General features: G+C 41.2%; 3 protein-coding genes across 4 annotated transcripts; 2 read left to right on the plus strand and 1 right to left on the minus strand.

Annotated features, from left to right (window-relative positions):
• The first annotated feature begins 1143 nt into the window (after positions 1–1143).
• LOC139656547 (rab GTPase-activating protein 1-like) lies at positions 1144–7772 on the plus strand. 2 transcript variants are annotated; one of them, XM_071534166.1, is made up of 8 exons: positions 1144–1780; positions 2900–2980; positions 3511–3621; positions 4174–4278; positions 4389–4472; positions 5235–5306; positions 5947–6309; positions 7144–7772. In XM_071534166.1, the coding sequence occupies exons 1-8, from the start codon at positions 1670–1672 to the stop codon at positions 7360–7362; spliced, it is 1146 nt and encodes a 381-aa protein (XP_071390267.1). In that variant the 5' UTR covers positions 1144–1669; the 3' UTR covers positions 7363–7772. The 2 variants fall into 2 exon arrangements, with proteins under 2 accessions (XP_071390267.1, XP_071390268.1); XM_071534167.1 differs by lacking the exon at positions 5947–6309.
• Positions 7773–8105: 333 nt separating this feature from the next.
• ebi3 (Epstein-Barr virus induced 3) lies at positions 8106–11690 on the plus strand. Its single transcript, XM_071534151.1, is given in 8 exon segments — positions 8106–8361; positions 8903–9017; positions 9149–9217; positions 9219–9240; positions 9555–9627; positions 9630–9671; positions 10429–10592; positions 11130–11690. Coding segments are annotated over 8 exon segments (741 nt in total). The 5' UTR covers positions 8106–8255; the 3' UTR covers positions 11280–11690.
• Positions 11691–11698: 8 nt separating this feature from the next.
• On the minus strand, positions 11699–13551 carry odf3l2a (outer dense fiber of sperm tails 3-like 2a). Its single transcript, XM_071534152.1, has 5 exons — positions 13503–13551; positions 13023–13133; positions 12523–12636; positions 12286–12427; positions 11699–12154 (listed from the first exon to the last, which is right to left on the minus strand). Exons 1-5 carry the CDS (start codon positions 13549–13551, stop codon positions 11809–11811), a joined length of 762 nt encoding a protein of 253 aa, XP_071390253.1. The 3' UTR covers positions 11699–11808.
• Between the last annotated feature and the right edge of the window lie 202 nt (positions 13552–13753).

Raw genomic sequence — 13753 nt, forward strand, 5'->3', positions numbered from 1 at the left:
AGGAGGAATAAACGTTTCTATCTGCCTGGATATTTTTTTTTTGTCTCTCTTCACTTGAATGCATGATGACTCAGAGGCTAAATACACGGGATGTAGAAATCACATTTTCTCGTAAGGAATCCCTAATAATAAAAAATAAAAAAAACACGTGACACGTTGAAGTGTTGACTCATGGGTGCACCAGTAAAAACTTTGGGAAATTATGAAAATTAAGTCAGAAGTGAAAACTAGCCAGACGTGAAAACTCAAAGCAAGGGAACTGAAACTAGGAAAGGACACCGTGAAACTGATACAGCGTCATCGGGATAAAGAAGACTGGGGGACAAAATGAATGAAACAGAGAGAATAAAGAGAAACTGTGTGTGTGTGTGTGTGTGTGTGTGTGTGTGTGTTGGGGTACTGAGAGTGAGAATATGGGCATAAAGAGGGTGTTAGTTACCAGACCGACTGAACCCTCTTTGTTATTCCGCATTCATGCTGAGGTATTGCAGCTGTACCTGCAGGACCGGTTTGCCCTCTGGTCAGGCAGCTCAGCCCCGCCCGCTGCCAGCGACAATAATAGACCGACACCACACTGTCGCACCAGCACCCCAGGGTGAAATATCACAAATACCACATCCTTCTACCCCTTTCAGCTCTTATCAACAATATGTACTGTGTGTACCTCAGCCTTGCACAGCAGATTTACAAAGTTTACTCAGTGTCTGTGGAAAACTAGGGCATCATTTACTGTAAATGTATGATGGTGAGCGACGGGAAGAGATAAGAGAGGAAGAAAATCCAAGTGTGTGACACAAAACTATGTCATTGAACAGGTTGTTGCATATAAACACAACATTTTACACTCTAGTTTGGAAACTGCACTCTTTGTTTGAAAGATGGGGATCACAAACAATGATTTAAGTTGTTCATGTGGTTTCAGAGGTGTGTGTCTGTGTGTGTGAGAGAGAGAGAGGGGTTGGGGGGGAAAATAGAAAGTAGACAATTAAGTGACACAATAAGAAAGGCGAGCACTATGGTGGGTGTGTCTAGGTCGCTGTCATTCTAGCACACACTTGGGTCTCATATAAACCCTGTTAAACCTGTTGTTACAGGTTATAAACACCTGCAACACACTCTCTTTCCCAGACAGTGTGTGTATGTGGCTCTGCCTGCTGCTTATTACGTGTTAAGAGAGTGTAAGGACCTGCTGGAGTATCTCTCTGTGTTATTTACCTGTCTACCTTTGGACCATAACTGTGTCTTAACGGAGGTCCCTTGTGTCTGGACGACTGGACTTTATCCTGCTATACTCACATACTGGATTTCCTGTTTCTACGAGCTTCACCTGCATCACTGCGTAGTAAAAACAAATCTGCTCCATCTTTTTGAATTCACCATCTCTGATCCGCTCATGAGATTTTGTTTTCATCAGCTGCACTTCCTGGAGTTAAGCCGTCTTCATCCAGAGCTGATAGTAGATACCTGAGGGATTTTTATGAAGGACTATTGGATTTGGTCAACACATCTGCTACCAGGGATTCTCTCTAACTGGCTGGAATTCACCTTTGGAAACTTGGAAACCAACCAAGGTTGCTTTTAAGTGTGAGCGTGTCTGTGTGTGAGTGTGTGTGTGTGTGTGTGAGTGTGTGTGTGAGTGGTAACCCCCGTGGCTGTGTAGCTGGGCAAGATGATGGAGGAGGTGTCCATCACGATGGTGTATGACGCCCACATTGTGGACCAGATGAGCGAGGAGGAGATCCTGGCCTGTCTGGTGGCTGAGTCACGACCAAAATCCACAGTAAGACTAATTGTTGTATGGATTTGTTTAAGTATACAACATTCCACTGCTATGACAGAACTGCAGCTAATATCAACAGCTGAACCACAATTACAACATAAACTAAACATTAACTAGATCCACACCAAGGTTCTGGTACTTTGAAGGTTTGCAGAATTACAATCAGAAACAGAATCAGGTTATCTTATCTCTTATCTATCTTATCTGATTTGGTGCCATTGGTGTTGAAACATATCAACAACTTAGACAGTATTACAGTACCACAGTATTACTGACACATACTCTATGATACAGGGACAACGGGATCTGACATAGAGTAGGGGGAAAGTACAAGTCAGCTAATGGGATCCTTAACAAGCAAGAAAAAACAACAGTAGCTGTCAGATGAAAAACATTTTCTCCAAAAAGCAATCTTGAATTTGCATGAATAGATAAAAAAAAAAAGACTAATTTTCATTTTGGCATTTTTGAGCTTTCAAGGCTTCATGGCTTTCAAAAGCTCAAGCATTTTCTCATTGCATGTAAAACAAAATATGCACATCAACCCTGGAGTTGCTAGTGACTTACGACACTGTGAGACTTGGACAGCTCAGCACAAGTGAAATGAAATATAAGACTAGACTCAAAGGTTCATAAACTTGGCTATGACTGGCATAGTCTAACAGCGGCAGGGTCATTTTACATGTGAGAAGTATTCTCAATGTACAGTATTTTCAATACTGATTTAGCAGTGACGAGCATAAGCATAACAGAGCTTACACTGTAACGCAAAACAGATTTCTGTGCATGAGATAGAGGGAAATGGAGTCTGATAATTCAGTTTAGATTTTTGGATTGTGAGAATTGTCTTTCTTTCAGGCTTTAAAAAACATTTCTTTATGCCCAAAAAATAACATTATTTTATGCACCACAAAGTAGCATTTCTCCATGTGTTCATACTACTCTCTTATCTTGTTCTTATCCCGATTTTGATCTCTTTCCAGGTCTGTTCTTGATTTGTCTCGCTCACATTATATCTGGCACCATATCTGTTGGGAGGAGATAACTCTCTTCAGCTCAGTCAAATATGACAGTTGTTGATATTACTGTAATTGATTGGCCCTGACTCTCTCCCTACAGGTTCCAACAAAGAAAGCTAAACTGAGGGAAAGCCAACCTAAAGTACTGGCAGAAGAAGAGGATCCCCTAGACAAATACCAGGTCAGAAATATTTAACTTCCTCCAAAAACATTTGATACCTTTAAGACGAAGAAGATAAAAAACAGAGCTCACTCTCTCTCTTTGTATGTCAATCCAAATATCTATTCCTCTCCTATCTTAACCACAATCCTCTCCCTTTCCAAGTTTAACTGGCGTTTTTTTTGCCTTTATTTATGTAGGGAGGGTTGATTGAGTACATTCACTTTTTTCAGCAGCATCCCACTTCACAATTATTCTGTTACACATATTCACATCTGGAAGCTGCCCAGTACAACCGCTGTCTTGTACTGATGGACACAGAGCAGCTCAACTGGAGCGGTGGTTGTTGTGAGAGGAGGGAAGGAATGTTTCTCGTTCTCTTCCCCCACTCAGGTTTTTGAAGACATTCAGGGAATTCAAACCAGCAACTTCACAAGCCAACTTCTTTAACTTTTGGGCTACTGCCGCACCCAGCTTTAGCTTTCTGAATGCTGTAGTTTGTGTTCTGCCGTGTTCTGCAGAACCTGACAGACTGTTCTTGTTCTGTATAGAGGGAGAACCATCAGCTCCAGCAGGCCAGCCTGCGTCTGGAGCAGGAGAATGACAACCTGGCCCACAGACTGGTCACCAGCAAGATTGCCTTGAGGAACGCCCTGGACCAGGTACTATCATCAGCTACTGTCCTGTCAGAAAGAGGGAGGAGTTCTCTTCCAAAACGAAGCATCATCAGTTTAAGCTCATCATTCAGTGCCTCTAAAATCTAGAGGATCCAATCTGTAGAAGGTTTAAGTATTTTGACAACCATAGACTGTTACATCCAATCCATTAAAAATGTTTTGGTTTTTTTGTACAACCATTTTATAACAGTAGTTGGATGGAAACTCTTAATAAACCCAATCGTTTTCCAGTAGATGCTGATATCATTATGTTAAGAGACATTTTCACATTGACATTTTTTGATCCCAAAGCCGCCCTCAAAATGTACGCCAGTCTTTCTTTGACCATTGGATAAATAGTACTCTACCCTAAATGGGCCATGCCACATAAAAGAACACCATTTCTGTTCTTTTCAATGGAAAGTTTTAGCGGCACTCAATCCAAACAGTTTCAGAGGCCTTTCCACCTCACTAAGACAAAACACTGCAGCACATTACCTGAATGCACCAACACCTGCTGCTCTGCCTGTCCTGAGGTTATTGCTGGTTTGTTGACAGGCAGAGGACAGAGTGGACGAACTGACCAAAGACCTTCTGCAGACCAAACACCGTCTACAGGCCACAGAGGACGAGAAGAGCGGGAAGGAGGAGGAGGCTGCGATGGTAAGAACGTAATATGGATATTCACCATCACTGTATTATAGGTGTGAACATGTAATTGTAAGCAGGTATGAGTAATGGATCTAATCTATTCTATTCTATTCGTCCTGCAGTTGAAGGAGGTGTTTCGGAGGGAGTTGGAGAAAGCTGAGCAGGACGTCAAGAGGTCGTCAGGTATCATTGCAGACTACAAACAGGTACAAACACATTCAGCCACAAAAACAATGTGATGGAAATCAGACAAATGAAAAATGGACTGTTTACTGTAAAAATTAGGAGTTACACTGATTAATTACAAATGAAAATATACAATTATTGGTGTATAAGATAAGAATTTAAAATGAAATCCATATAAGCCATTGAATGTTGAATGGCTCATTAACACAATTTGCATGTCCAGTCAAAAGCATAAGTGTTGGGATTGTTGTGTGATTGTGAAGATTGTTATTTTTCACTGTTGACACTAACTATAGTATAATGTGGATGAACATGAGATGAAACAGCAAACAGCTTTTGATCATGAGTCTTTATTAGCATACGCATGAAATGTAATGGCATTAGCAAGAGAGACCCTTAGTTAAGGTGACTGTCCAAATACTTGTTGATATTTTTGATTGCATGTTATTCACCAACATACTCTCTCTTGTGGGTCTCATTCATAAAAGATTCCAATGTACAAATTTTGTGCTTATAACCAAGTAAAAGCCAAAGTTGATATTTATGAAAAATTGATGCCAAATCAGCAGGTTGCATTCATTTCCCCCAATTTATGTGATATAAAAGCTAAAAATAATGTCTATCATTACCATTTGCCATTATTTTCATCCATTTTTTATCGTATTTGAATGTATTGATGAAAAACATGTATGGAATCTATGATAAAGTCAAAGAGCCTTTTTATAAATGATTCCCGTGATCTTTTGCTTAATGATGTTAAAGTCTATTGCTCTTTCTCCCAGATCTGCTCTCAGCTGACGAGCCGTCTGGAGAGGCAGCAGGTCGCACACAGAGAGGAGCTGGATGCACTCAAGGTGAGAATGGCACTCTTCCTGCGGAGCACTCCTGTCATCCCTCCTGTTGTCATCCTTCCTCTCACTTCTTTTTCACCTCATCTTAAACACCATTTGGCAGGGTTTCATTTTAAAGCGCATTCTGAAAATCTATTTATGTTATATTTATTTGAAATAGAAAAGGTTACCTGAAATTGATCTGTATTACCAAAACACAGACAATTCACGTCTACTATAATATATAATACTAATAATAATATACTTTATTTGTATAGCACCTTTCATACAAAATTGTAGCCCAAAGTATTTCACATAAAGGTAATAAACTAAAGTTAAAGATAAATACTTAACATTCAAGCAGTAAAATAGTTGATGCAAAATAAAAGAATAAAACACGTTATTTAGTAAAAGAAGAGTAAAAGAATGAGAAAAGAGTAAAAGAATGAATTTTTTTTTTACTATTTTGTAAGGAAAAGTCCTCTGAATGCCAGTCAGTCAAATATTATACTATGAGTTTTACTTTTTCATCAGTAATCATTTGTTAGACTAGGTGTCAGTTAATGTTTTTCAAGTGATGCCTTTCTTTATTTTGGGCAGAAAAGTCTTGATTCAGTCTCTCTTCCTCATGTTCTGTTTATTCCTCTCTCTTTCCATCTGGCAGAGTGCAGTGAAGGCTTGCTCCCGCTGTCGACACGTTGTGGAATCGACGGAGCGATCCAGCTCAGGTCAAGTGGATCAGTCCTCTGCAACAGCACCGACTGAGGGTTGTGGGACCGCTGAACCAGGCCAGGATGAGGACACCACAGGCCCCAGAGAGGCGGAGGAGCAGCGGAGGGAGGAGCAGAGGAGCGAGGAGCGGCGGAGGGAGGAGCAGAGGAGTGAGGAGCGGCGGAAGGAGGAGCAGAGGAGGGAAGAGCGGCGGAGGGAGCAGGAGAGGGAGTCCCTCGGCGCCCAGGTCAGGACACTGGAGCGGGAACTCGCCCAGACCAAACTCCAGATGGTGGAGGCCAAGTGCAAGATCCAGGTCAGACCATCACACATACAGACACACACACACACACACACACACACACACACACACACACACACACACACACATACATATACACTCAGTCATGTACAGGAGCATACACACATGTACTCACACACTTTTGGAACCCAAGTGTTCAATATCCAGTTCAAATCCCAGCATCTAATACTGCTTTGTCACACTCTTGGATGTCTACAGGCATAGAAGCAACCACACACACACACACACACACACACACACACACACACACACACACACACACAGATTTGTATTACTATACTTGTGAAGACTTCCAACTGACTATATTCATTGCCTAACCCCTAGCTCTAACCTTAACTCTCTCAGTGCATGCCTAACCTTAACCATGATCTAACCTAAACCTAATCCTAATTCTAACCTTAGCCCTGAACCCCAAACCCCAACCCTAAATTAGCCCTTTGAAAAAGTGAGGACTAGCAAAATGTCCTCACTTTGGATCATTTATTTTCATCATTTGGTACTCACCAAAGTATAGGAATACAAGAATACACACACAAACGCTTTTGAAGCCAAGCATACAGATCCAGGTCAGATCATAGCACCCAAAACTAATTGTACAAGTACAAAAATATAACTATCACAATTTATTATGGGTCAGTCATGGAATGAATGCTTTGAAATCAGAAATCATTTTAGTGAAACTGCCCCAGAGCACCACTAGACACCCTGTATTTTCTTTTAAGATTTGTAATGTTGCACAAATATGGGTTCAAATTAAACTATCCAAAAGTAAAGTTCACAGTTGTTTCAGCCGTGCTTCTCACATATGCCCGTGTTCTCCACATACAGGAGCTGGAGCACCAGAAGGGAATCCTGGCCAACGACCTCCAGGAAGCAAAGAACAGCTGGTTCAGCAAGGCCTTCACTTCCCTGCGGACATCCAGTGGGGGCCTGCACAGTATTAGCATACCCAGAGATGGAGCTCCCACGGTGGGATGGACCCTCCAGAGCGGCCCCCTCTCTGGATGGAGCACCAAGAGGCTATCGTGGGCTCACAAAGACAGTTGAGGAAATGTCTGATATCTGAATTTACACAGGTTTCGTGGCTGTCTCAACAGTGAGGGATTGCATAAAACTGGACTGTTAATCTTTTAAGGAAGCTATAAAAAAGATCAGATCTGTGTTGAAAAAAGTTACAAAAATATGAGTGTATAAACTGAGCCTGAGAATAAATTTACACTGTGTTTTTGTGTGTATTTGATATGGTAGCTGCTATTCCTTATTTTGTGCACTAGAGGGCAGACACACAGTGGAGTGGGGAATGTAATGCAAAACTGTTTTCAGTTGTATTGAAATCAGGTACTTTCTGTTCACTCTAACTGTTGACTGTTGATGAAGTGCATCTTACATTTGTACACTCAATCCATCCATCTGCTTGATTTCTTATGTGTAGTGTCTTGTAATGTAAATACAAATAAATGGGTTTTCATCCCAGCTGTGGATTTTGAATTCATGTCGTGATTGGTGTGTTTGAGTCATGGAAATTCAAGTTTCTTCATGTCATTTACAATGAGGTAATGTGCGTTTCAGGAAATCAGAGGGTTCTTTTTGAATGGGTTTTCCTATGGCGCTGCATGTTCCTCTTTCACTTTGACTACGATTGCTTTTAAAGTGTTGATCGGCCATTGCGCAGACATGCACAGACGCCAGTCTGAGGAGCTGTATTGTAGATCGCTATCTCTGAACTTTGACACATACAAATGGAGTAGTGAAAAATAGCATGAAAAGAATAGAACACAGAACATAAGAAAACAGAAGAGAAGACAAAAAAAGAATAGAGAAGAAAACAGAAGAGCCTTGACTGGACAAGTGAGGGTCAACTTGCAGCTGTATCTACAAACTGCAATAAAGCAATAATTTAACAGTTTGACTGCAGCCTAACCCTTTGACACACTGCAGCGATGGCAGACAGCGCCTGGTCCAGTCTGTTTGTCACTGTGACTCTCCTCAGTTGTCTCCTTGGAAGCAACGCACTGAACCTGCTGAAGGCGAATGCAGCATCAGGGAGTGAGTATGAATCTAAATGAAAATGTGTTTGCAGTTTCTCCTGCAATTGTGTTCTGTCATTAACAAAACAAGAATGAGATTTATGAATTTAACCCTGTGGTGTAACTTTCACAAAGTGAAATTCACAGCTCTGTCTAGATGTTTTTTTCTATCTACCCTGAATGGAGGTAGAGTCATATTTTTCCAACATACATCAGTATAAGGACTATTATTTGATGCAATATTGATGTAACAACATACTTTTTTTCTGTATTCTATGCTCTATGTTAATCAGTAATGATAATCAGAGCAGTGGACAGTTAAAGGTCCCATATTATGAAAAACATGTTTTTCCTTGCCCATGCACATATACTTTAGTCATCCTTCAACCGTGAAACGTGAATGCCCTAACCCTGTGAATGCCTTTTTGCAACAGAATTCATAACCTTATTTTAAAGAGCACTGAGAAATGTTTTAAACAGCTAAAAAGAGCATAATATGGGACCTTTAAAGTTTGTGAGAATTTATACAATATGTGACTGAGTTTTATTTATCCCATCAGGTCTTCCCTCGACACCTACAGTGCGGTGTTGGTGCGCTGGCTATCCAAACCAAACTCTCTGCTCCTGGCCTGAACCGCCACAGTACCCACCAACACAGTACATCGCCACCTACAGGTAAACTTGAGATGGAAAAACACTGACCTGCAGCAGCGGTCACTTTTAATGATACAGACTCAAGCTGTCACAGATTTGTGTGTAAGGTATGTGTGTAAACGTGTGTGTATGTGTGTGTGCATATTTGTCAGTGAGAGACATAGACCGCTGGTCACCAAGCAATGCCATCTCATCCCTCCTGGCTCTTCATCCTCTGCACTGAACCTCATCCTCATCTGGGCAGGTACAAGCACTATTTACATTTCCACCAATGTTTTGTAGGCTATCTCCAATTTCCCATTATAGCTGCAATCGACAGCAGACATTGTTGCCTAAAAGTAAAAATGTTTCATGAGTCTGGGATGTGAGTCAGTAAGATTGCAGAAATACATAGTTGTCAGTGCAAAAATCAACAAATTTGTGTCAGTTGCTGGAGAGTTTTTCTCATTGGAGACACACATTATCTGCAATACACTGGAAATATTATGTTTACATGTTATACTATATATACAATTATTGTATTACCTGGAATTACATAGCCTCTTATGTTAATTTTAGCTCTGGCACTGCCACCTGGAGGACCTGAAGCTTCTCACCGACTACATCATCAACATCACAGCAGTCAGCCCGGGGGAAGCAGCTCCCATTTAGCAAGTTTTATGCTGGAGGATATTGGTGAGAACTAGAATTATAGATAATCTAATCTAAAAATATATATAAAGTGATGTATGATGTGATTGAATATCAATATAAATACAAATTCACAACGTGGCTTAATCAAATAATAGGGTGTATATTGTAAGAACCCCATTGTTTTTGAATCATTTAGAGATATTACTGTATGTATACACAGCATCTGAGCAGCAGTGCCATTGCTGCATACTGTATCTCTCTGCTCACTCATCATATGAATTTAATCAGTGGTTATAGATCGATAACCATAGATACAAATTCAATACAGACATCTAAACACTGGTAAAAGTTGAAAAAATGTAAACTTTTTGACTTTTCGATCGTTCGATCTGTTTTTAATTGTATCTCTGTTTGTTTATTTTTAGTAGCACCTGTTCATCTCTTGTATTACCTTTTATTCCTATTTTTTATAATTTATTTTCGGCACACACTTTTATGTAAACTTCTGTTTTTAATTGTATCTGTTTGTTTGTGTGTTTTTTAGTTGTACTTGTCTACCTCATATACTACCTTTTATGCCTATTTTCTTTTATTGCTGCTTTTGGATTTTATTGTATGTAAAGCACTTAATAAACATTGTTTTTAGAAAAGTGCTACACAAATAAAGTTATTATTATTATTATTGTTATTATTATTTTCCAAATTAGTGTACAACAATTTCTCAAGACTCTCTTTTTCTTTCTCTTTCTCTTTCTCCCTCTCTCTCTCTCTCTCTCTCTCTCTCTCTCTCTCTCTGCAGTGAAACCAGATCCTCCTGTAGATGTGCGGGTTTCCCCTAACGGTTTCAGGAAGTTGTCAGTGGAATGGTCCCCTCCCCCTACTTGGTCCAACTTGGACATCTTCCCCCTAAAATACCAGATCCAGTACCAGTGGGAAAACAGGGGCACCCCACAGTCTGTCCATGTAAGAATAAACTGCGTTAACTTCAACTTAACTTCAATAAAATCTGCTGGTAGATAGGATTACAGCGTAGTTCATCATATAGTAGAATCATTATCTAAAAACTTCATAACATACACAGATACTGTATGTGTAAGTTCAAAATAATCGAAACTGCAGCCAAATCCAGTAAGGGTTCTCTTTTGAAAGTTTGAAAAAGTCCCTCCCTCTGTGGACACCCCTCCTTTCTCAACTGACAATTATGTTTTCAAAAAATTAATTTAAAGAAAAAAGTAGGATGACATTTTTGTAAGAGACAAAGTAAAGGATTAGGAGCTTGTGCCTCCTTTCGGCTTTATCTTTGTGTTTGATTGGATCTACCTTGAAGAACTTTACATAACCTTAGGATGTTGACAATTGTTTGCAGTTGATCAGTGTTGATTGGAGAGTTGTTTGTTCAGTTATAGAGCTGATGTGGCTCTGTGGTGTGTTAAATCAACTCTGGTGAACGATTTTACTGTGCACCTTTTTTAAAATCTCATTTCACATTTCCTCCTCCAGCTGGGTCCGTTTGAAAGCACCAGGATCGACCTGCGGGGGCTGACCCCAGGGACCAGCTACCTGGTCCAGGTGTGTGCTATGGAGCTGCTGGGCCTAGGAGAGTGCAGCAACTGGAGCTCACCGGTTCAAACCACCTTACCAAAACCCTAGAGACTTTCTCCTCTCCTTTTGAACTGACAACGAAGAAAGACTGAAGAAAAACTGCAGACAACTTCTCCGTGTTTTCTCTGGTTGTGTTCTCGTCATTTTAACTGCACAAACAATGCAAGCAAGAGTTATTGATATTTTATTTTATTTATAAAGGAATAAATGCACAGATGAAAAGTTGAATGGAACCATTCATAAAGATATTTTTTTATTGTTTACTCTTTATCATAACACTGTTGGTCTTTGTTGGTTGAATCGTTGATCCTTGTAACAACTGATAATGTAATAACTTCCAGATATTGTAAAAACTGGTCAAAATGTAATTAAAGTCTGAAGGTGTTACCACATTATCCATCAACATATTACATTAACAGGTTTTATTACATTTTTGACCCATTTAGAGAGACATTTTATTACCTCACATTATGTGACAGCTATCACATGTTCAGTTGATACAATCTTCAATCATGTGAAAAATCCAATAAAAATGTCATTAACAAAATGAGACCTTTGATATTAATCCATAGAACGATCAGTCAATCACATCCACCACCAGTGGGGTGACAAACTCAGAGTGCCTGACACCCAGAGTGAAGGACGGGGGCCTGGGCAGGTGTAGCTGGACCTTCTCTGGACTGTGGGTGCCCGGCCCGGGAATACGGGAGGAATAACTGGGCCTCTTAGTCCGGCTCTGCATGGAGAAGGAGGGCTGGCGCTGGAGGTAGATGTTCGGGTTGGTGCTGTTGTATTGTCCCGGTCCGGGGGTCATGGACAGGTCCTCAGAGGGCGCCCCGACCTTCCTCCGGCCCAAGAAACTGTAGCTGGCACTGCAGGGCTTGTTGGGAACCTGGGTGCCCAGCAGATTAGGGAGGGTGTAGCTGGTGGGACGGAGAAAAGACGGTATTTAGGGTGATTTTTTCATTTCACCTTTCAAGGAAATGACTGATGGAAATTTAGAAACCACAAGAACTCTCTCTCTGACTAAAACTGTTTCCCTCACTTCCTTCACCTGTTGGGTGCTGGTACAGCATCCACACAGCGGTATCTGGTACGGGTGCCGATGGTGTAGGACGGCGGTCTGCGGTGAGAGTTGAGAGGTGGAGCTTTCTCTGGGCTGTAGGCACCAGGACCAGGAGTCTGGAACAGCTCCCCTTAGAACACACATAGACATTGGTTGGGAAATAAGGATGTTTTTTCTATTCTATTCTACTGAATGTGATCACTTCTGGGCTGAGATGAGTCTCACCAGCACGCCTCCCCCTGCCCAGCATGGAGTAGGATGGGGTTCCCCCCCGGCCAAACCGGGTGACCTTGGCATCGATGTGGTACCTGGGTCCTGGGCTGGAGTCCACAGAGACCACTGCAGAAAACACAACACACCAGAAACACATTGGCTCAGTCCAACACACACTTTGACCTCGTAGCCAATGAATTGTACACTCTTACAAAGGATGTGTCATTTTAACAAATCTGTCTGTCTCCTATATATTTAAAATAATAGATAAGATATTTTAAGCTAAGATGAGATAATAAGATGAAACTTTCATCATTCCTGTGGGGAAATTGGGCCACTGCAGCAACAAAGTATAGGATATACATGAAAATACAACAAATACAACATACTGAAGATTAAATATGCAGCGTCTTCGTCATGCTAACACAAAGAACCTACTGGCTTGAAAGAATTTAACTGATTTGGTTTAATCCCTGCGGGCGTAATATAAAATGCGATGTTGTTGAACTCACTGGCACTGCTCATGCGGCTGTGGAAGGTGTAGGCGGGGCTACTGGGCTTGGTGACGTCATGGTTGATGTAGCCAACTGTAGGGGGCAGCGCATAGCGACCAGGACCCGGCCCTATAGAGATGAGAGGAGGAGGACGGTGATTAAGATGAAGATGATGCAGTAGATTCAGTTTCAAGCAGTACAGCGCACCCATCGTTCTTTGGCTTGGCTGCATATCCTCTAATGATTTCCAGTTCCCTTACTTGTTTATTACAGTTATGCATTTTAACATTTTTCTTCTGTTTGTTTGGAATTGGATTCTAAACAAAGTAGAAAAATTCAAACAGGTATGGAGCCGTGACTGAATAAGGCTGTTAGAGATTATGAAGCAAAGCTAATTCAGGCATAATACAGTCTTATGCACATGTGGAAGGGTCCACACACACACACACGCACACGCGCACACACACACACACGCACACACAGATTTCTTAAACTAACCTCTCTCTCTACCAGCGATTATGGGACGTTTCTTGACCACCTCTTCCATAACCTGTCAACCTTTTCCGTCCTTCTTTTCCTTCCTCTTCTCTTCCTCTTCAGGTCCTCTGTCACTTCAGACACATCTTCCTCTTGTGCAGCTCTCTCCAGGTGAACCACAGCCTCCTGGACTGAATTATACATGATCACAAGGTGAAGAAACCTTATCCTGACCAGGGCCCATGGGTACGGCCAAATCTGCTCTTCGCCTC

The sequence above is a fragment of the Centroberyx affinis genome, unplaced genomic scaffold (genome assembly GCF_046629955.1).
Source record: "Centroberyx affinis isolate AG114_WGS23_722 - 3 ecotype Tasmania unplaced genomic scaffold, CSIRO-AGI_Caff_v1 ptg002495l_1, whole genome shotgun sequence".
NCBI classification, from domain to species: Eukaryota; Metazoa; Chordata; class Actinopteri; order Beryciformes; family Berycidae; genus Centroberyx; species Centroberyx affinis.

What these genes read in the sequence shown, in the direction of transcription:
- LOC139656547 (XM_071534166.1), top strand. Translation starts at nt 1,670, where the DNA reads ATGATGGAGGAGGTGTCCATCACGATGGTGTATGACGCCCACATTGTG. An exon ending in ATCCCCTAGACAAATACCAG is followed by an intron (nt 2,981 to 3,510) that starts GTCAGAAATATT and finishes TGTTCTGTATAG; the next exon opens with AGGGAGAACCATCAGCTCCA. An exon ending in TGAGGAACGCCCTGGACCAG is followed by an intron (nt 3,622 to 4,173) that starts GTACTATCATCA and finishes GTTTGTTGACAG; the next exon opens with GCAGAGGACAGAGTGGACGA.
- odf3l2a (XM_071534152.1), bottom strand. Translation starts at nt 13,551, where the DNA reads ATGGAAGAGGTGGTCAAGAAACGTCCCATAATCGCTGGTAGAGAGAGA. An exon ending in CAGCCGCATGAGCAGTGCCA is followed by an intron (nt 12,637 to 13,022) that starts GTGAGTTCAACA and finishes TGTTTTCTGCAG; the next exon opens with TGGTCTCTGTGGACTCCAGC. An exon ending in GGGCAGGGGGAGGCGTGCTG is followed by an intron (nt 12,428 to 12,522) that starts GTGAGACTCATC and finishes GTGTGTTCTAAG; the next exon opens with GGGAGCTGTTCCAGACTCCT.